Source organism: Zophobas morio, unplaced genomic scaffold (genome assembly GCF_036711695.1).
Source record: "Zophobas morio isolate AGI-343-1 ecotype UQ-CSIRO unplaced genomic scaffold, CSIRO_AGI_Zmor_V1 ptg000076l, whole genome shotgun sequence".
Lineage (NCBI taxonomy): Eukaryota > Metazoa > Arthropoda > Insecta > Coleoptera > Tenebrionidae > Zophobas > Zophobas morio.
In genome coordinates, this window is record NW_026972181.1 from 3,086,339 (window position 1) to 3,110,227 (window position 23,889).

Genomic DNA, 23,889 nt, shown 5'->3' on the forward strand with positions numbered 1-23,889 from the left:
AAAAATTAAAGTAGGTTTATTGTATTTCTTATAAAAAAGCAACTTCATCGAAAACTGTCAGCTACTGGGTCAGTATCAGCGACTGGTACGTTTACCTTATAACTGCTTTGAAAATTTTTAGTTGTAATATACTAACAGTACTGACATCTGCTGACAACCGTATCGATACAAGTTTTGTTCCCAATTTTTCACAAAATAAAATTACTATTCATGAAAATTAGTGATTTATCCGAGGATTTATCTTTATTCTTATCAGATTTATAGAAATCGAAACATTCACGGAACGAATGTTTTAATCGGAACATTTATTGGACGAAATTTGAAATCGGAATTAGAGTATTGAAATCGAAACGTCTGGTGACCTTAAACATCTGGGGTAATATAGAGAAGACCCAACGACACAAACAAAGCCATAACAATTCTTTGCCCATTGTCCCTGAAACGGGACAAGGTTTTGAAGAGTTCATTCGTCGAATTTTGATTTTATAAAGACGTTTATAAAGCGATGATGGGTAGCAAAAAAATTAGAGAGTGGTTAATTTTGATTTTATTAAATTTATTTCATCTAATGAAAAAATAACGCTCAACTTCTGCATTTACTATCCACCAGATGTTTGGGGGGTGCAATCGGACCTTTGTTGGTTTGGTTTGTCTATGAGTCGGACGATCACTTTTTTCCGTATTTATGGTTATTGTACTTCACACTCACAGTGAAGCTATCGAATTCCATTTGGCCATTTGGTTCACAACCACCGAACCTTTCTCGAGAATCCGTAACTCACTTCATTTTTAATGCAGTTTTGTGAAAATTGTGCCATACAGTGTGGGTTGTATTTACACTAGGTAAGTTAATATAATTCTAATGAAGTAGTCATTTTAATTTTTACATGCTTCTGTTGTTTTTGATAACTGTACGTAAATAACAACAACAGTTTTTTCAGATAAGCTGGAAATACCACCATTAATCACTGAAGATACTCCCGTTGATTTTGAAGAACTTACGGTGATTGTTTTTGAAAGTGAGGCGCTTTGCCATAACATGTTGCAAAGGTATGTTACTGCAATTTTTTATGAACTAGGTGCTAATGAACATAATTTTACTCTAGACTTGAAACAAATACAAAAAATATGTGCGAAACAAAAGAAATTCTAAAGGAAACGAGTGAACAAATCTCCAATATGAAAACGTCATCAAATGTGACAAATCAAAAAGAAAACAGTAATAGAAGATACGGCGCCAAGATCACAGGTAAACAAATTTTGAGGAATTGGATTATTATCTCTGCCTACTACAACAAGCAGGTTTCTTTGTAAGTTAAAAAAATACAATAAATTTATATCTACTTACATATAACATAATTTTGGATATTATGTACAGGCAGATGCTTGTAATACTATAACACTTTTTAGGAACCTACTAAACATGGCACATTTCGCTTAACACGTTACATACATAGTGGGTTGCAGAAAAGTCTTATAGTGAAGCACCCTGTATGTTATACATACGCGGTGACTTCCAAATAGATTCGGAAAAAAAATCCCTTAATTGTCACACGGATTCAAAGTAATTAAATTGCTAATCCAGTTTCAAGAAACAAATACGGAACATCTTGTTAAATGTAAATGATGCGGCAATGATTTATTCAGTTCCATTGTGACTAAATTTTTTCTTTGTTTTTGCTGTGTGTTGCTTAGATGAAAACAAATGGCACTGAATGAGGTGTGGATCTTGATATATTTTCCCCTGAATTAGGACTAGATAAAATAAATTACTTAAAATTTTCTGTACTTCGTGATGTTGTGGTGTTATTTTCCGAACTTATTTCAGAGTCACTCGATATATACACATAAAAATATTTTCTTCTTTTCTTATTTCAGGAACTGCTATTGTCCCAGATAGGTGGTAATGGGAAAAACAACAATGTGGGGCGTGTATTAAAAAAAAACTTTTTAGCGAATTTGTTGTAGCTTGTTTGTTCGGTAGGAAAATTCCAAAATGGCTGGGACAATATCATGAAAGGTATTTTTTTTTGCAATAAATATAATTATTACAATTTTTATTTTTGAAGAAATTACAATGAAGACCCATTCCGCAATAGAAAAAGAAGTAGAACAACGCTGCTCAGAGTGGCTACGACATTCTAGTCAACGCCTGAAGACAGAAAAAACAACGACAGTTTATAGTTTCTGTGTCTTTTTTTAAGTGTAAATTATATTGTATTATTTTCGAATTAGGAATTCATATTAGTATATTAAAGAACGAGTTTCATAAGGCAAATATTGACGCACGAATCCAAGTTTATAGAACGAGCTGCGAAGCCGCGAGTTATATAAAGGATGAGTGCCTCAATGGCCTTATGAACGAGTTATTTATACTATTTTTTCTACCGCACACGTGTTTTCCCAAAATTTAATTAAAATTTGCACTTTTTTTAATCTGGGGACTTTTGTCGTGGTTGGTGATGGGTTGGTCTGACACTAACCACGAAATATTTGAGGTTCGAATTTTCACAACAACAATTGTAATTCGAATCAATTCGAGTTTTCGTAATTTAAAATTGGTTAAAATGTCTTGCGAAGAAGTTACGCGTCCGGAAACGTGGGAAATTTTAAGTTTAGATTTGCCACTGACATTCACCTGACATTTGTCGTCATTGCTATCAATCTTACCGATCTAAATTACACCAGATCTATTAAAGAACGCCTTTCCGCAATTAACGAACTGCTGTGACGTCATTTGCGTGCGTTAATAGCTCTATTAGAAAACCAAAAAACGTGGGCGGTAGAAAAATATATTTATTTATTTATATTATGAATTTATGTTAATTTTTGTATTTTATTACTTATTACATATTATATTTTTTCAAACATTGAATAAAAGAATAATTTACTGTAAGCTCTAAATTTTACTCTCCATATCCATATCCCTAAATGATACATATAAATGGTAACTAGACTTTTTGAAATGCCTATTCATATCGCATAGATCATGTTAATAAAATATACTGAGAGTCATATGTTTACGATGTTGCGATATATACGTAACGTCTATGTCCATTTAATACGTTATATTGGCGTTTAAAATAAAACGTAACAGATACATCAAAATATAGAGAATCTAGCGACATACTAACACAACGTTATGATGATGTACCAGCGAGCACGTCTCTAGTCTGAAACAATGTGGATGTCACCAGTATGTTACAAGCATGGGTCACTGTTGATTACATTACATAGAACATGGAAAGCAAATGTACGCAGTTTGGGATGTAACAGCTAACATGATCGTAGACAGAGTTAAGTGGCATTAACATCGCTACGACGTAACTGTGTTTACTGGGAAGTTATCAAAACCCGAACCAATGGATACAACTTCCAGAACCTCAACCATAAAACCAAAATTTAAATTTACTTTTGAAGAACTGTACACTCAAGAAGTAGGTAACGTTCAGGGAACCGAAAATATTAAATTTGAAAATCCATTTGAATCCGGCCCTGAACTTTTATCTGAGAATGCGGCAGAAAACAACTATTTTGATGATAATAGCATGTACTACACGTGTTACGGTAACGAAATCGGAAACCAAGCATCAAGTTCTTCAACTCAATACAACGACTTGGGTTCAGCTTACCAAGCGTTTGAAGAAGATCCTTATCACAATCATGAAACTTATTCGACACAAAATGCTGACTCGAATTCTCAAAATTTTTACCAGGATTTTCCAGAAATGTACCCGAAATGATAACGTTCAATCACACCGGTCAAAATCTTCCATATATCTCTATCCCCGAATTAAATTCTTATTTTTTGATAGACACTGGTAGCTCAAAAAGTTTTTTAAATCCAAATTTAGCATATCATTATTATCAACCATATATCCAGAATGAAAATTTCAATGTACAAACCCCTCATGGAATTTCTAATCACTCCCAAACAGCTGTAATACCTCTTTTTAATATTTTTAAAACGAAAATTTGCGTAAATTTTATCTGTTTAATTTTTCGCCCAAATTCAATGGACTAATAGGCGCTGATCTTTTGATGAAGTTAAATGCTAGTATAGATTTTAATCAACATGAAATAATTCTAGGAAATGGGTTAATTAAAACACAATTGTCCTTAAAGTGCGTGTATTAAAAATGCGATCCGTTCGTTTTAAAAGCTTATTACGAACTAACTTTTAAGATCACAAATACGCATATATAAAATATAAAATTCAAACTGAAGTACTCAGCGTTTCTCGGGCGTCTTACATTTATCGTCCTTTAGAAACAAATACTTAACAGTAAGCTAAACTGAGAATGTCTGGGATATGGTCGTAATAATTTTTGCCTTAATTAATATATTGAATTACAACAATAATAACACCTTCGACCAAAATCCCGATTATTTATGAAAAAGCCCAATCTTCACTTAAAACCGTTTCCAAAAATATCGATTGTCATTCGATAGTTATACCACCTCGATGTCAGCAAGTTGTAAGAATTCGAGTGAAAATGAGAGCGAGTGTAGGAATTTTAAAATACAAAAATTTCGGTAATCAATTAGAAACACCTCAAGCTTTAGTGAATGTTAATAATCATTTTGCTTTAACGGTATTTTCCAATTCTAATGAGCGTTCTGTCAAAATTAAAATTCAAGAACAAATGGAGACTGACGAAGTGCCAGGCGCTGAGGACGATCACTTTCAAAAGAATAATTTAAAAAATCTGCGACTTGATAATTGTAATCGTGAGGAGAAAAATACCATTCGTAAGTTATGTTACGAATTTAGGGACATATTTTATTGTGATAAAATTCCACTAACATTTACTAACAAAGTCCAACATGAAATTAAACTCACAAATGACACTCCCATCTATACTAAAAGTTATAGATATCCGGAAGTGCATAAGACAGAGGTCCGTGATCAAATTTCAAAAATGTTGAAACAGAGTATCATACAAAATTCTACCTCGCCTTGGTCTAGCCCTATTTGGATAGTTTCAAAACGTTTAGACGCCTCCGGTGTTCAAAAATGGCGTATGGTTGTTGACTATCGCAAATTAAATGAAAAAATTGTTAACGATAAGTATCCTCTTCCGAATGTTTGCGATATTTTGGATAAGTTAGGGAAGAGTCAATATTTTACGACGCTAGATCTAGCTAGTGGGTTTCATCAAATTGAAATGAACCCGAACGACATTCCTAAAACAGCATTTACGACTGAAAATGGTCACTATGAATTTAGACGTATGCCATTCGGACTAAAAAATGCACCAGCGACTTTCCAGCGTGTTATGGATAGTATTTTACGCGGACTCCAAAATGAAATCTGTTTAGTTTATTTAGATGACATTGTCATTTTTAGTACGACCTTACAAGAGCATATCTCTCGTTTAAAACAAATCTTTGAAAGGCTCCGGGAAGCGAATTTTAAAATACAACTTGACAAGTCGGAATTTCTACGGAAGGAGGTACAGTACCTCGGACATGTTATTACATCAGAAGGCGTAAAACCAAACCCTCAAAAAATTGCGGCTATTAGAAATTTTCCCATACCAAAAACTCAAACGGAAATTAAATCTTTTTTAGGCCTTCTTGGTTATTATAGACGTTTCATAAAAGACTGCCAGAATTACAAAGCCAATGACTACCTGTCTGAAGAAAAATGCAAAAGTTATTCATAGTCCCGAATTTATAATAGCATTCGAACACTGTAAAAGTCTTTTGATAAATGCTCCAATTCTACAATACCCAGATTTTTCTAAACAGTTTATATTAACCACTGATAGCAGTAATTACGCTCTTGGCGCGGTACTTTTTCACAAGGCTCTGTTCCGAATGATAGACCAGTCTGTTATGCGTCGCGTACACTAAACGAGAGTGAAACAAAATACTCGACGATTGAAAAGGAGCTATTAGCGATCGTATGGACCTGTAAGTACTTCCGACCATACTTATTTGACTGAAAATTCAAAATTTATACAGATCACCGACCGTTAGTTTGGCCGTTTAATTTAAAAGAACCTAATAGTAAACTGATCAGGTGGCGTTTGAAATTGGAAGAGTTTGATTATGAAATAATCTACAAAAAGGGAAAACAAAATACCAATGCTGATGCTCCTTCTCGAATTCAGTTAAATGCAATTGAACAACAGAGTGTCGCGAATAATCCAGGCGAAATTGATAAAGATATTTCCGATTTTTTAAAAGGTTTAGACGAAATCCCCCTGGACGACTTAAGTAACGAACGATCACTTGAAACACCTCCAGGTGTAAACATTAACGATCAGCCGTCTAGAAGTAGAGAAAAATCCTTATCTCCAGTATCATTCGAACCACAATTTGCCGTCACATCAACCTCAGGACCAAAAATAAAAATTTTACAAAATATACCACTTATTCCATCCGTTAATAGTAGTTTGGATTAAGACTCTAACAGTATAACTACCGTTCATTCGGACGAAAATAAAACTGCGGTTAATGATGATATTCCGATTTTAGACGAAATAATTAACAACAAACCCCAATAAATTTTAATCGCACCAAGTCCATACAAAAATTTTGACGTAGCTCATGACGACTTTGAAAACCATAAAATATTAATTGCTCGGGTACAAAAAGCGAATCAAAAATCAATAGTTAAATTATTAAAAGAATATACTACCGAAAATTCAAAATTTTATCTCTATTGTTATGATGACAAAATGTATAAAGATTTTAATCACGTATATAGAAAACATTTTTATTCAAGTGGTTTAAAGCTTATTAAATGTACCAAGTTAGTAAATTCGGTCCGAGAACGCGAAGAGAGAATTATGTTAATACAGTTCCAATACGAGGGAAAAAACGACCACCGCGGCATTAATGAAACTTTGGAACAATTGAAAAGAAATTATTATTGGCCTTCTATGAAAACAGATGTCAACCAATAGATTAACAACTGTCAAATTTGCCAAACAGCGAAATATTCTCGAAAAAAACCCTACGTACCCCTTGTCCTAACAGAATCTATAGGCAAACCATTCCAACTCATTCATGTGGATGTATTTAAATTTGAGAACCAAAATTTTCTTACAATAATAGATGCATTTTCAAAATTGGGTCAAGCTTTTCCCATCGCAGGAAAAACAGCTGTAGAAATTTGTGACCGTTTAACACATTACTTTTCAATTTACGGTTTACCTGAAAAAATAATTATGGACAACGGAACTGAATTAATAATGAGACGGTTAAGGAACTTTTGAAAATTCATAAAATATACATTCATTTTGGAACACCTCTCCATCATGAATCAAATTCGATCGTAGAACGGTTTCACTCAACTCTTATTGAACATTTGCGTATTTTGAGGCAAACCACTTCGAACTGTAGTGCATCTCAATTGATGAAATACGCTTTAATTGGTTATAACAATACAATCCATTCGAGTACAAATTTTACACCGTTCGAGTTGACCTTTGGTCATACAAATATTCGGGATCCTCGTCATCTAGTTGAAACAAGTTTCTATACCGAATACGTGACAAACCACCGAGATAAGGTCAAGCATTTGTACCAAAATATTAAGGATAGGTTGCAAACAAAAAACAAAACGTTCTAGACTCTAGAAACTACCGAGGTCCAGAACAATATCAGTTTAAATTAGGTCAGACGGTATATAAAATTAATGAAAAAAAGAAATAAAAAAGAAAATAATTTAAGGGTCCTTATACAATAATAGAAATTTTGGAACACAACAAAGTGAAAATTCAGAACGAATCAACCGGCAAATCTGAAATTATACATATTAAAGAACTTAAAATTCCTCTTCTTTCAGATTATCGTCTGCCATGGGCTCAAACCACTCAAATTCCATAACCTAAATGAAAATCTCGGATTGCTACCCCTTAAAATTGGCAACGCCCAAAATATGATTGATTCTTGGTCATTTATTCAAATTTTTGATATAACGATAATAGTAGAAGAGTTTTCAAAGCTACACCAACAATTTAAACTTTTAAAGCCTAAAATCGAAAAACTTAATTTACATAAAAATGAAAGTTATAATTCATACCACTTAATAAAACTACTCGAAGATAAAATAATACTACAAATTAATCAACTTAATCGCACATTTAATAAACGGACAAAAAGGGGCTTGATCGATGGATTAGGATCCATTATAAAATCCATAACTGGAAATTTGGATCAGGTCGACGCAGAAAGATACGATAAGGCAATTACTACTCTCTCTGACAATCAACGAAAATTCAAAACACTTATTAAAGAACAAATTACACTTTGGCACAATTCTATTCAAAAATTCGAAAACACCCGCATTTTGGCACAAAACGAACGTCATCTAGAGTCACAAATATTAGAGGTTCAAAATACTCTATCAAAAATTGAGTCTAAAAAAATTGAAGTTTACGAATATTTTTTATTTCAGATGCTTATTTCTCAAATTATAGAAACGTATCAAATGATTACTGAAATCTTAGAAAAAATCGAAGTAGTTGTAACATTCGCTAAATTAAATACTTTTCACAATTCTATCGTAGAACCTCATGAATTACTTAAAGAATTACAATTGATTAATAACCACCTGAATAATGAAAAACAATTGCCTTTTGAAGCAACTTTACAAAAAATTTTGATATTTGAAAAAATTATAAATATTAACAGTTATATAAAAAATAATCAAATCGTGTTTGTTGTAAAAATTCCGTTGGTTGAAAAAAATAATTACAATTATTATCACCTTTACAAACTACCCACAATCAAAAATGGCAAATTCCGTGTGATCATACCCCAATCAAAGTACCTACTCCTAAATGAGCAAAAGTACATCTTTGCGAACCAAGAATGCCAGGAAATAACAGTAGATGACTACCTGTGCCCTGAATTCAACCCAATCGAAATAGACAACAACGTTCCGTGCGAGATTCGATTGCTATGATATTCCGAGGACATCGAAGGTTGCGGATATGTTCATATAAAAGCAAGTCGTACCGAGATTCGAAAGTTGGAAAGAAACAAATGGATCGTGATAGCACCGAACAAAACTATCGCCACAGTTCAGTGTGGTCATAACACCGACAACGTTCCAATACTGGGTACTTATATGATAGAAGCGAACGACGTTTGTGAAGTAAACATAGGACCCTTCAAAATAAAGAGTTATCAAACCAGTTCTCCCGAGTTCAAAGTAATTGCTCTGTCTCATTTGGACTTCACTACCAGGTTCTCTAACCAAACTTCAAATTTTGCATCGATTAAATTGGAATCTATTAACCTAGATGAATTTCGACACATAGAAGCTGCTTTAGAACTACATACAAAGCAGTTGGAGACAATCCCGGACGGAGTAACAAATTATTTCCAAAACCCAAATGTTTGGACAATCGTTTTGTACGTAGCAATTACACTGGGTTTCTGCCTTTTTTTGGGAAGAGTTGTTGTCAAAAGAAGATGTTCTACCCACAGGACAAATGACCAAGCTGCTGATAGTCCACACGGTAATCCCAGGGAGGACATCATTATATAAGCTCCTGGAAGTCGCCTCTACGTTGGGGAGGAGTTAGGTCATCCGGCCTATATGCAAGGACGAGACGGCGGGCGGACTCAGCATTTCTTAACAATATAAATATGTATTTTCTACATTGTAGCACACTCTTAGTCGCACTTGTGTAACGGTCGTAATAAAGCTTTTTAGTTTTTAAAAACCTAATTTGTGGACCCCCGAATTTAAGTCCTGCCACAAACTGTTTATGTATTATAGTAAGGTGGTTAATAAATACTATTATTATTACCGTCCACCACGTCGTATTAGCCTCTTTCGCTATTAAATTTAAAGATTTTTGAGAATGTTCGAACCAAATTTGCAAAATTCGTTGTCTTACACTAACTCTAATTGACGACATTTTGAGAACCGACTGATTAAAACAAAAAAACTAATGACAGAAGTGTAGACCATGGCCTACTGTAGCATATATATTTTACTTAATTCAAATGTCGGTTAAACAACTTTAATAGCAGAATTTAAATATGAGATCTCCTTTATGTATTATTTCAAATTCACAGCCGTATCTGTATCTGTAGAATCTGAAAATCAAGGCCATTTATGTGGAGGGGAAAGAAAATTAATATTATTAAATATTAATAATATCATTATTATTCTACCCTCCTCGTGTCAAATATTGTGCAATATGCATGATGCTAATACTGAAATATCCGACTTTAAACTTGAATCAAAACAATACGGCGCCAAAGCAACATCTGAATTAATCTGAGAACGATACTTGGCACGCCATCTGTTGTTGGGTGGTACGAGACGTACCAAGGGATGCGAGATGAGTGGGTGAAAAAGGAAGGGAGAAGGCAGTTCGAGGTACTACCTTGAGGGGTGTGGATCGAACAAATAATTGGCTTTGATTCTTGTGCGTTTTTCCGAAATTTTCCCTTGAAAATAGGAACCAAAGACTGTCCGAAACGTTTGTGACGGGTGCTGTGTACGGATAAACGATCTTCTATCCAGTGCGGTGGAATTTGGTGCGGCGCCCGCACGGCGACTGTGACTTAAGTGCCGAAAGGACGCCAACTGCAGTAACCCTTTACCCAGATCGGTGGCGTATAGGTAGGCTAGACGTATCACATATGATGTTAGAGGCGGATTATTGTAAGAGGTGTGCATGCATGCGGAAGCGGTGTTGGTATAATAATAATAAATTCGTTGTTCGCGCGGTCAGGTGTCGGAAAGTTGTATCAAAGCGGGCTAGGAACGGAAGGGTTAATTTTAAGGCGGGCGTAAAACGTGGGTGAATAGCATTGTTTTGGGTTAGCGTAGCTAGGTGGTGGATACCGGGTAATTGGGTAATTGTTTGTTGCGTTAGTTAGAAAGAGACAGCCTGTGACGCTTCACGAAAAGGTAAAATGGCGACCGACGCGGTGCTGGCGTTTTGCTGTATTTGTTATTTTGTTAGCAAAAAGGAGAAACCGAGTGACCCTTGCGCACAATTTGTGAACACAATGATATTAAACTTTGTAAACAAGACGAAATGTGTCGCAAAATAATTGTAATTGCAAACTGCGATGTGTTTAACTCGTTTATTGTGTAATCGTTAAACATTAAAGGCGCCCTCCCGTTAAAAATTTATGTGTCTTTATACCTGTGTTCTTCCCTCACTCGTTGGTTTGCTCACTTCGCTATAGATCTGAACCGCCTGCCGCCATATTAACGTAACACCACGTAGGACCTAACCCTGCTAGACGTTCACGATCATTGGCCAAATTATTCATTTGAATTTGCGCGGTTTTCTTATGTTCAGAGTGCGCATTTGCAATATTCGGCGGCAGGTTCGGGTTATTACAATACGGTTACTGGTTTTAAGTCTGTTCGTTGCATATTGTCACATTAGATTTCTTGAGTTTTAAAGTTTCGACATTCCTCTCTTCGGGAAATGGCCCAGCCGCGAGTTACGGCGGGAGACCGGGGATACCATAATGCTGAGCTTGTCATGGATTGATGAACTGTGATTTTGCAAGCTCAGCACGAGGGAGTCTTCCTGGGCTGACAATATCCAGATATTTTAATCTTCTAAATCTTCCAAAGAGTAGCGCAAATGCTCTTTCAATAGTTTGACGAGTTTTTGTCACAATGATGTTAAAATATCTTTTCTCCACTGTTAGATTACCTCGATTAATATACAGTGGTATGCATCATGAAAGACATGGATAAGCTTTATCACTAGACAGCGGATTTCTGTCGGGCTACGTCACGATTTTAGTGGGGACGCGCTGCATCGCCGGGACTCAGTAGCGGGTGATAGGTAATCACTGAATTTAATTGTCACTTGATTGCATAAATACAATTAACGATTTATTAATCAAACGGCTAACTAAATGAGAACTGGAATTAACAGCAGAGTGCAACGAAGCAGCGTTATTCTAATCTCAAATAAACGAAGTGCAGCCGGTAACTGCAATGAATTCCCATCCCGTACGAGCCGTACCGAGTTTGGCCTTGTCTAGCCCGACAGAAATCCGCTCTCTATTTATCACCAATAATGTACTCGTTATCTGTTACCAGGGGGCCAACAAATTACTCTTTGTGATAAACTACAGAGAGCACTTATGACACGTACAAAACACGCCGATAACGAAGATTTTCCTAAATCAAACCTGTCTCCTACAGACCTATAATATTTAAACACATCTATATAGCTAAACCAATTTTTATCACTGCTCTGTAAAATTTTATTTCCAAAAATATTTAACACAAAACAAAATGAAATGTTTCTCACTTCATGAAGCAATTAAACAACCTACTTGGTTATATGATGTTAGAAGATTTCAAATGAATGTGGAACGTTTGAAAATACTAATAAAACCGTCAATCGAAAAAATGATGGAGAAGAAGCGAAAATTTAGAGAAACAATCGAAAAGTTAGATTCACAATTGAAAATTATTTAACAAAGAAAATCAATTAAATAACTTCTTCGAAAATTGGAATAATTCAAATTATATTATTATGTTGTAATAAATATTGTTTATTTCGTTTGGTGTGTTATTTTCACCAGTCCCATATAAAATTATTTAATTGCGATTAACCGTCACGAATAAAAGCCGTGTTTCTTCCGACAAAATTCCGTTTATTTTCGTAATAAATAAATGGTCACTTAGTGTTACAAGTGTTATTGGCATCCCTGTCATTTAGTGAGAATTAGTTAAGTTGGCAATGACCAACATTAATGGACTGTGTATTTTGGTACTTGTAGAATGTTACACATGTTTAGTTTATTAAAGTTATAATTAAAACAAGCCTCTTTCTATTAACAAACGAAACATGGTGTCAGGTGTGGGGTTAATAATAATGGATTATTAGGAAAACGATCAGCCACCTAAACAAATACAACAGATGGATGTATCGTAAGTGCAAGTTCCCGAATTGAGGTTATGATAACCACGTGCAAATTCAAATACTGCAAATTCACAAAAATCCAAGTCATCTGAAGAAAGTAACAATAAATACTAACATGGCACAAGAAATGGGAATGTTTCGAAGGCCCCCAGAGTTGGATTTTTCAACAAACGTATCGTTCAAATGGGATTTATGGAAACAACAATTTGAACTTTTTCTAATGGCAATTTCGAAAGAGGACGAGACAGAAAAAAGGAAAATAGCGATCTTTCTCAACGTAGTAGGGGAAGAAGGAGTAAAAATTTACAATTCCTATAAATTAGGTGAGCAAGCCGACTTAACTCTCGCAATTGTTTTAAATAAGTTCGGAGACCATTGCAAACCGAGAAGAAATGTGATCTACGAGAGGTACTGTTTCCTGAAAATAAGACAAAAGGAAGGGCAGAGCTTTGATGCCTACGTAACTGAATTAAAAAATGCAGCGATGAAATGTGAGTATGGAAACCAACAAGACTCCATAATTAGAGATCAAATTATATTCAACGTAAGAGAAACACGTCTACAGGAACAACTAATTAACGAAAAAGATATTACGTTAGAGAAAACACTAGAAAAGTGCAGAAGTGCCGAAATAAGTAAATTCCAAATCAACGAGTTTGCCAAGGGAAATCAGCATCCTATGGCAAATGTGTCAGCGATCAACAATAAAAAAACAACCAATGAAGCAGATGAAAACTGGGAAACCAACTACGAAAATAATTAATAACTGTAGAAATTGTGGACAAGTCAGTCACCCAGTAAACCAATGTCCAGCGTTCAATCAAAAATGTAGGAAATGTAAGAAACCGAACCACTTCGCCAAAGTATGCAGAAGTAAAACCAACAGCAACTGCAGCGTCCATGAGGTGGAGAATGAGGAGGTTAATATGAGTAGTTTGCAAATTCTAAATATTAAGATTGATGGAATCACTGCGGAAGAAAACACTTGGTACGAAGAGGTGGAAATTCAAGGTCAAAAATTAAATTGCAAAATTGACACTGGTGCTCAAGTATCAGTACTTCCGTATAATGACTTCAAATCACTAAACACGAAGAAGAAATTGCAGCCTACAAATGTCACACTAGTAGCGTATGGAAATAAAAACTTCAAAATTACTCCAGTGGGACAAGTGACACTGAAACTGAAAGTTGGAAATCAAATAGCAGAAGTTAATTTCGTCGTCGTTAACCCTAGTTCTGGTGCTATTCTTGGGTTACAAGATTGTCTAAAATTGCAATTAATTTCCAGATCAACCAAAGTAAATGAGCCACAGAAGTACATTCACGAGTTAACAATGGAAATGGTTACTGAAAAATACAAATCAATCTTCAATGGCATTGGAAAAATTCCAGGAACACATCACATCACTGTAAGCTCAGAAGTCAAGCCAGTAATTAATCCACCAAGACTGGTCCCTTTAAGTCTACATACAAGATTGAAAACAACTTTGGAAAAATTCAGCAAAGAAGGAATCGTCAGCAAAGTCAGCAAACCAACGAAATGGGTGAATAATTTGGTAATCATCGAGAAACCAAATGGTGAACTACGCCTGTGCCTTGATCCAAAAGATCTGAACACTGCAATTCAGAGGGAAATATATCAAATTCAAACACCGGAAACCATCATTGCACAACTAAGCAACAAAGAATATTTTTCCGTTTTCGACATGTGTCAAGGGTTTTGGCAAATTGTTTTGGATGAAGAAAGCTCCGAGTTATGTACGTTCAATACACCTTTTGGTCGATATAAATTCAATCGTCTTCCATTTGGTCTAAAATCCAGTCCAGAGGTATTCCAAAAGAAAAATGAAGAAATGTTTGGAGATATCCCAGGAGTACACGTGTACTTTGATGACATTATAATCTCAGGTGAAGATGAAAGAGCGCATGATCGTAATTTGCAATTGTTTTTAAATAGAGCAGCTCAAAACAATGTTAAATTAAATTCAACCAAAGTTCAATTTAAAGTAAAAACTATTCGTTATTGTGGTCACATTATTAGTAAAAATAGTGTAGCAATGGATTCAAAATTCACTAAAGCAATTACTGAGCTTCAAATTCCTAAAGACAAAAAACATTTGTTAAAATTTCTTGGTATGCTTAAGTATCTAAGTAAATTCATACCGAATATGTCCCAAATTTCAGCTCCATTGCGTGAATTAACTAAAGAAAATACACCATTTCAATGGGATAAAATTCACACAGAAAGTTTCAATAAACTAAAAGCTATTATAGCCAAACCACCAACATTAGGTATATTTACTAGTAATCAACAACTAAAAATACAAACTGATGCCTCAAAAGATGGAGTAGGTGCAGTTTTATTGTCCAATAATCAGCCCATAGCATTTGCATCTGCAGCTTTAAGTTCTAACAAACAAAATTGGGCACAAATTGAAAAGGAAATGTATGCTATTGAATTTGCTTGTAAAAAATTTCATTATTATACCTATGGTAGACATGTTATTGTTAATTCTGATCACAAACCATTAGAGTCAATTTTCAAAAAAGGAATAAACCAAATTTCTGCTAGGCTACAACGCATGCGATTACAAATGCTCAAATACGAAATAACTGTTGAATATTTGCAGGGTTCACAAATGTTTGTTGCAGATTATTTATCCAGATCGTTTTTAAATGAGATAGAACCTGATAGTGTAGATTTTACAGTTCACACACTACAAAAGGAAATTGTAATTTCAGATGGAAAGCAGAACCAAATTAAAGAAGAAACAAAAAATGATCAAGATCTAAAACAAATTTTAGATTTTTATGAACATGGTTGGCCTAATAATGTTAAACAATATTCAAAGGTAGTTAAACATTTTTGGAAAATTAAACATGACATTACAGTTAATAATGGTATTATATATTTTAATGAACGAATTGTAGTTCCTCAATCGTTACAAAGTTATATGTTAAAAATTTTACACGAAACCCATCTAGGTATAGAAAAAACCAAAGCTAGAGCTAGAGAAGTATTGTATTGGTTAGGCATGTGTAAAGACATATATGAATATATATCAGGCTGTGAAATGTGTGAGAAGTTTAATAGAAATCCGCAAAAGGAACCTCTTATGTCGTATGAATGTCCAACGCGACCATGGTTTCGAATTTCAGCTGATATAGCTTATTATGCTGGTAATAAGTATCTTGTTGTGATTGACTCATATAGTAAATGGATTGAATTGAAAAAGTTGAAATATAAAGATTCTCATGAGTTAATCAAGCATTTTAAAGAAATTTTTTCACGACAAGGTATTCCTGAAGTCCTTATTGCAGATAATATGCCATTTAACAGCTTTAATTTCAGAAATTTCGCGAATCAGTGGAATTTTAAAGTCATTACTACTAGCCCAAATTATCCGCAATCTAACGGACTAGCTGAGAAAGGTGTAGGAATAGTAAAAAATTTGTTTCGAAAAAATACTGATATAGACTTAGCACTGTTAGAGTATAGGACAACACCAATTGTAAATTTAGGATTTTCACCAAGTCAGTTACTAAATAATAGACGTTTAAGATCAAAATTACCTGTCAATAACAAATTATTAAATACTGAAAATATAAACCCGAAATATGTACATGATAAATTAAAATCTAGTCAGATAAATCAAAAAAAGTACTATAATAGAAGTGCAAAAACATTGTCTTCATTTGAACCGGGTCAAAATGTGTATGTAAAGAATCATAACAATTGGGAAAAGGGAAAAGTAGAAGATAAGTACGACACACCGCGGTCTTATATTGTAAAAACTGAGCAAGGTCAAGTGTTTAGGAGAAATAGACGTCACCTTCGTGAATCGAAAAAGGAGTTTGTTCCGCGTGGTAATGTTGTCGATCCAATTTCTGATTCTGAAAATGAGACATGTACCCCTAGTATGAATAATTCGACCCCTTTTAAAACTGTGTCATCCCCAACAAAAATTAATAATGATGTAAATGTATGTGCAGGTAAGGAACCTGTAAGTCGACCTCACAGAAATAGAAATATGCCATCCAAATACAAAGATTATGAAGTGTACAGTGTTCCTTCAACCTTCAAATAGTTTTGTAATCTTAGTGAGGGGGGTGTTACAAGTGTTATTGGCATCCCTGCCATTTAGTGAGAATTAGTTAAGTTGGCAATGACCAACATTAATGGACTGTGTATTTTGGTACTTGTAGAATGTTACACATGTTTAGTTTATTAAAGTTATAATTAAAACAAGCCTCTTTCTATTAACAAATGAAACACTTAGGTTATTCATAACAGACAAAAAAATTATTTGTTTTGGGTCGAAAATAGGCCCAGACTACATAAACTTTTACCCAAACGACAAATAATAAACCGAACCACGCCAGTAATAATTTAAAATAAAATTTCAGCTGTCCGAAGCAAGTTTCTGTCGATTTAAGCTTATTTGCACTCGGAATCTTGTACATTACAAATAATTACGGAACAATCTAGCATAAAAATAATGATGCGAAACACGTCCGTAATTATTAGAATAAAATATCAAATGTCGGAAGGCGAGTGTGTGTTGTTTAAAATTAAAAAATGTCACTTACATCGTCGAAAACAAACAGTAAAATTATCCGTTCTTTCTCGAAAACATGCATATACACACATATCACAAAAAACACCATTTAGTGTCCAAAACAAAGCAACAAAACCACCTATTTTCCGATATAATTACGAATATTTCCACGGTAAAATTTGTAAACCGAAAGGCGTCGTCGTCCGTCATTATAACAATATTCTTTCGCATCAGTAGATTCTTTCGGAACCACACGTTATTATCTCATTAGACAGGGACGTATTCGGAAATATTTAAAAATAAGGAATTATCGCTTCAGGGTGCCAAAAAGCAGAAAGTTTGTTTACAAAAAAAAAAACGCATCTCTAGAAACTAATGACACAATTTGTGTAAAAATAAATGAGGGTAAGGGGTGTAATAATTGTTTAAATATAAAAAAAATGTTTAACTCGAAAACAGTAAGAGATAGGAGGTTCGTGCAAAGAACAAAAAAGTTTTTAAAATCCGGAACACATGCATGTATCTTGACGGTTTTTAGTTTGAGTCGAGTATTTCGGAGAAAAGGGCAAAAGTTTGTGGTGACCAAACGGAATTAGTTAAAATTTTGTTTTTTGTGTCAAATTATTTTCGGATGAATAATCGATAGGTCCATATAATTAAATATGTGAAAATTTGAGTTTGGGGCGCAACAATTTTTGTCAAAAAAGGTTGTCAAAATTCGAAAAAAAGTTTTCCTTGAGCAGTAGGAAAGTAAATTAGAAGTTTTGGTGAAAAAAAAAAAATAAAAAATTCAAAGAATCCAAAGAAAAATTAAAACAAAAAAATCTCAAAAAAAAAATCGAAATTGTGAAAAGTTTGTTTTTCCACAAAAACAAATGCATATTCATGAAGTACTATCTAATCGTGTGTAAAAATGATTATAACTCATAGGTGTATCTACCGTTTAAATAGAAAAAATTTTTGTTACTCGAAAATGGTAAGAGATAGAAGGTTCGTATATAGGGCAAAAAAAGATTGACAAAAACAAATTACATCGACTGCCGTCGACGGTTTTTCGCTAACTTTTGACATTACTGTGAAAAGGGCAAAAGTTTGTGGCGCCCAAATAGTAAAACTTAAAAAATATATTTTTGTACCAAAATATTTCCGAATGAACGGTCTATAGGTCTACGTAGCAAAAAAAGTTTTTTTTGATCTACCGTTTAGTAGTAATAACGAAAAAACCTTATAGCTCCTAAGGGGTAAGAGGTAGCATGTCGGTACAAGGGAACGGAAAAAAGCTAAAAAAATTAAGACACACGTTGAGCAAAAAAAATTTCGAAAAAAGTTGAAATTGAGAGAAAAGGGCAAAAGTTTCTAGTGCCCAAACGGTAAGAGCTAGGGTATCGGTTGTATACATCAAAACCTTTGTCTCGAACGACCTGATAAGTTTGCCCCAAAAAATCAGTTCTGTCCACATCGGTCTAGGCACAGGAGCCATTTTTAGTTTTTTTTAGGTCGCTACGTAAAACATTTTTCAGGTCAAAAAATAGACCATCTAAAGAGGATTCGAATAAGCCTAACATGAAGGACAAAGGAAAAAAAAGCGAAATAGGATATTCATATAATTTATTAATGATATAATACTACGACTACTACTACGAGCACTACTATTACAACTACTACTACTACCAATATCTACATTACTGCTACAAACATCTAATTGTCTAAACTACTGGCCTACACACAATTAATTCTACAAAGCAAAATTTTATACTACTACTATATACATAATTATCACTACTACAACAACTACTACTACCTGCTATTATTACACTAAATTTATTTTGTTCATTAATTCTTTCACCCCTTTCGCACTACTTTCACAGTGGATAAGTTTTTTGTTCACTTCCGCGAGTTGCGTTTTTCGTTCTGCCAATAGTCTCTGAAATTCGCAAACTTTGTTGAAGTATCTTTTCACATCTTTTTCATACTTGGCTTTTTTTCGTAACAGCAACAACCCAAGCCCGTTGCATGCGCGATGACGGTCGACTCGCGACAAAACGCGCATTCGTCTCGTCTGTGGCATAGGCGGTTAGGCCACGCAAACATGAAGGATATCTCGGATGCAGTGCGAAAGAACTTCTTGGCGGGAGTAGGACTCGAAAACTCTACCTTGACGTTAGACTGTGACGTATGCCTAAGGGGGAAGATGTCGAGGACCCCGTTTCCGAAAAAGTCGTTCAGGAAGACGGAAACGCTCGACCTGATACACACCGACGTGTGTGGGCCTATGCAGGTAGAATCGAATTTATAGACGACCACTCCAGGTGGTCCGAGGTGAGATTCTTGAGAACGAAAAGTGAGGTGTTCCAGGCGACCAAAGAATACATCGCCCTTATCGAGAACCAGAAGGGCAAGACGGTAAAGGCGTTGCAATCCGACAAAGGCGGCGAATATACAAGTTACGATTTCGAGACATATTTGAAGCAGAAGGGAATTACTCGAAGGCTCACAGCACCCTACAATCCAGAGCAAAATGGAACAGCTGAGAGAAAAAACCGCACCCTGTTGGACGCCGCGAGATGTCTGTTGGCAGAAGCCAATCTGCCGAAAAAGTTTTGGGCCGAGGCGCAACAGGCTACCTACCAAAAGTTTGAACGGGCGAACACCGTATGAAGTGTGGACGGATAAGGTATCTGATATGTCTCATTTAAGGGTGTTCGGATGCCGGGTCATGTACCTCAACCGAGAACCAGGCAGGAACAAGCGGGACGAGCGCGGTCAAGAGCGAACTTTTGTTGGTTATTCGGAAGAATCCAAAGCCTACCGCATTTGGTCGCACGACAAAGGAAAGGTGATGATCAGTCGCGACGTCAAATTCCTCGAGGAGGTGGGCTGTCACCTACAGAGCGACAGAGAGAATTCAGGTAATCCCTCCTCGGAAAACCACCAGCAAGGGGACCATCAGCAGTTCGTTGACATCATCACGCCGTAGCCCACGGAATGAAGACATCCATCAGCCAGGGCCGAGTAACTCGCATCAGAGCGACAATGTGGTGGAAGAAGATGAGGAAGAAGCTCACGATCACCAGAATATCGAAACTGCGTCAGGAAGTGACGACAGCGAAGGCGAAGACGCTAGCGAGGGTGAAGATGAGCTCCCTAGTACGAGCACCTTCGAGCATCAAGCTAGAGGTCGGGGCAGACCCAGAATAATAAGAACCGGTTCTAGGGGGAGACCTAAAAAACAGTACCGAGCCGATACCGTAAGTTTGATTCAGAGAGTTGAGGCTACAGAGGAGACATTTATTTCAGAGATTCCGATGAAAGAAGCGATGACGAGCCCCGACGCAAACGAGTGGCATCAAGCGATTGTGGACGAGATGAAATCAATCCTCAAGAATGATACATGGGTATTGGTAAATCGACCAGGACAAGGGAGAGTAATTGGCTGTCGGATGGTGCTGCGTAATAAACTGAACTCAGATAGCACAGTCGAGAAAAGAAAAGCGAGACTGGTGGCGCAGGGGTGCGGTCAACAGCCGGGCATCCATTTCTCAGAAACATTCGCACCAGTAGCACGGTTTAGTTCCATTCGTTTAATGGCCTCTATAGCGGCTCGTTATAACAAGAAAATCAGGCAGTTCGACATAGCGACAGCGTATCTGAACGGCGATTTGGAAGAAGAGGTTCATATGGTGGTACCGAAGTCGTTCGACAAAATTTTGCAAAGCGTCATTGACTCCGAGGGGAACAGCGTAATCGGTAGAAAAGCAATTGATATACTACGCGAGTTCCGAACGGGAAATAAGGTCTGTTTACTAAGAAAGTCGCTTTACGGGCTACGCCAAGCAGGAAGGAGTTGGCACTTTGAGTTAGACCAAGTGCTCAGAAGTTGCGGAGCGACTCCCACAAACTCAGACCCCTGTTTATTTCAGATAGGTTCTGGAGAAGACGTAACGATGATCGCAACTTACGTCGACGATATCTTGATTGCGTCCACACATGTCAAGAGAATTTCCAATCACGGGAAGTTATTGGTCGAGGAGTTCGAGATTAAGGATCTTGGTGAGGCGAGCTACTGCTTGGGAATAGAGTTTACCTAAGGTGAGGGCAAGATCGGGATGCACCAGCGTGGTTACGTGAAGGAAGTACTTCACCGATTCGGCATGTCCGAATGCAAACCTGTTGTCACGCCGATCGACGGTAATACTAGATGATACGGAGATGATCTCGTTCCTAGTTTCTTGATTCATGATACCCGATTTATTCTTGCTAAACCTATTGCTATTATCATTAACCTAGCCATTAAGTCAGCAACATTTTCAGATAAATGGAAGATAGCGAGAATTGTTCCTATCTTTCTAACTTCGCCAAAATATTCGAAATTCTCATTTATCGAAATATCTATTATAATATTAAAAGTCATCTCTCCATTCACCAACATGGATTTCTACCAGGTCGGTCAACAATTACCAATTTAGCAGTAACTACACAGTTTATCTCGCAAGAATTAGACAGAAATAATAATCAAGTCGATGTTATTTATACTGATTTTTCTAACGCTTTTGACTCAATAGATCATTATACTTTATTAAATAAGCTAAGCTGTTTTGGATTTACGGCTAGTTCTCTCAAGTTATTGCAATCGTATTTAAATAATCGTCCTAACTATGTTTCGTATAACGGTTTTAAGTCCAAGAATTTTATTTCCACTTCCGGAGTCCCCCAAGGGTCTAATTTGGGTCCCTTGCTTTTTGTTATATTTATCAATGATCTATTAGAGCTTCTTAATTGTAAAGTACTGGCATATGCAGACGACATAAAGTTATACTCTTCAATTAATAATATCAATGATGTTAAAATCTTTCAAACTAACTTTGATAAATTAGTAAATTACTGCAGTAGTGTTAAACTGGTATTAAATACTGAGAAATGCTTCTACATGACATTCACAAGGAAAGTAAATCTTGTGCATTCTACGTATACTATAAATGGTCAACATCTAAAAAAACGTCAAAATGCTAAAGATCTAGGTATAACATTTGATTCGCAACTTTCTTTTTGGCAACATGTTAACAATATTTCCCTAGCGTCGTTCAAGATGCTAGGATTTATATATCGAACTGCTAAAGATTTCACTGACCCGATCTTAATGAAAATATTATATTTTGCCTTTATTCGAAGCAAACTTGAGTATGGTTCCATTATCTGGTACCCTTATTATGCGTCACATAGCCTGGTACTTGAAAAAATTCAACGCCGTTTTCTCAAATACTTGTGTTTCAAAATTGATGGTAACTATCCTGAGCGTGGTGTAGACTATAACTCTCTATTATCAAGACACCAAATACTTAGCTTAAGTAACCGAAGGGATATCCATAGTGCAAGATTTCTGTGGAAGCTTATACATGGCAAGATCGACTGCCTCCAATTGCTATCTAGCGTCGATTTCTACGTGCCAAGAATCGCTTCTCGACACGCAAGTACCTTCTTACCACCACGACCAAGAACCAACTTGTTACGTAAAGCACCACTATCGCATATGTACATAAATGCTGGAAAACTATATGAAGATATTTTTTGTTGATGTAAAATGTAACGGGAAAGCATTTATTATTATTTTCATATTACTATATTTTTTTTATATATTTTTTATTATAGTATTATTGTATGTACTACTTTTTGATTTTTCTCTTTTTAGTATTGTCCTATAAAAGGATTGTATATCTGTTGGGCAATAAAAGTTATTTATATTTATATTTAATACTAATGTAGTGTAGTGTAAGCGCGGCTTTACGAGAAAAAAGAGGTAAAGCCAGCTTTAGCGATAAGTAGAAGAAGGAGGTTTAAGACTTGTACGCTTGAATGTATGAAGAATCGTAGAATAAACAACTTTAAACAAATAGAGATTTCCTATAAAAGTTAATATACAACATTGGCGACGAGGAAAATCGGAGAAAATAGAAAAAACGCGGCAGAAGACGGGTAAAGCCAAAAACAATCATTGTGTTACACGTGGTGACGCAACAAGAAGATGACGCTGATCGGTTCTATCGATAGTTTTGATCCAAAAGTGGACAATTGGACATTGTACCAAGAGCAGCTGGAGGAATTTTTTAACGTAAATGGAATAGTAGACACCCCAGCAACAGAGGGTCAAACAGAGTCGAAGAAAAGAGTGCCAGCTTTATTGAGCCTGATAGGAAAAGAAACCTACAAAACTCTACGAGATCTCTGTACACCGGCGTTACCAAAGGATAAAACCTATGAAGAATTGTGTACTCTGCTAAAGAAACAATTTTCACCCAGTACATGTATTTTCAGGGAAAGAATTGAGTTCTACGAAGCACAACAACAAGACAATGAAACGGTAAAAGAATGGTACGCTAGAATACACAACCTAGCGGGAAACTGCGAGTTTGGAAACGAGCTCACGTTTGTGCTAAAGGACAAATTCATCT

At 35.6% G+C, this 23,889-nt stretch overlaps 2 protein-coding genes across 2 annotated transcripts in view; one reads left to right on the forward strand and one right to left on the reverse strand.

Annotated features, from left to right (window-relative positions):
* Positions 1 to 23,889, reverse strand: part of LOC135143863 (uncharacterized) — a 418,109-nt gene that overhangs the window by 237,121 nt on the left and 157,099 nt on the right. The window lies entirely within an intron of this gene.
* Positions 12,781 to 17,081, forward strand: LOC135143788 (uncharacterized protein K02A2.6-like). Its single transcript, XM_064075727.1, has 2 exons — positions 12,781 to 12,892; positions 15,627 to 17,081. Exons 1-2 carry the CDS (start codon positions 12,886 to 12,888, stop codon positions 16,970 to 16,972), a joined length of 1,353 nt encoding a protein of 450 aa, XP_063931797.1. The 5' UTR covers positions 12,781 to 12,885; the 3' UTR covers positions 16,973 to 17,081.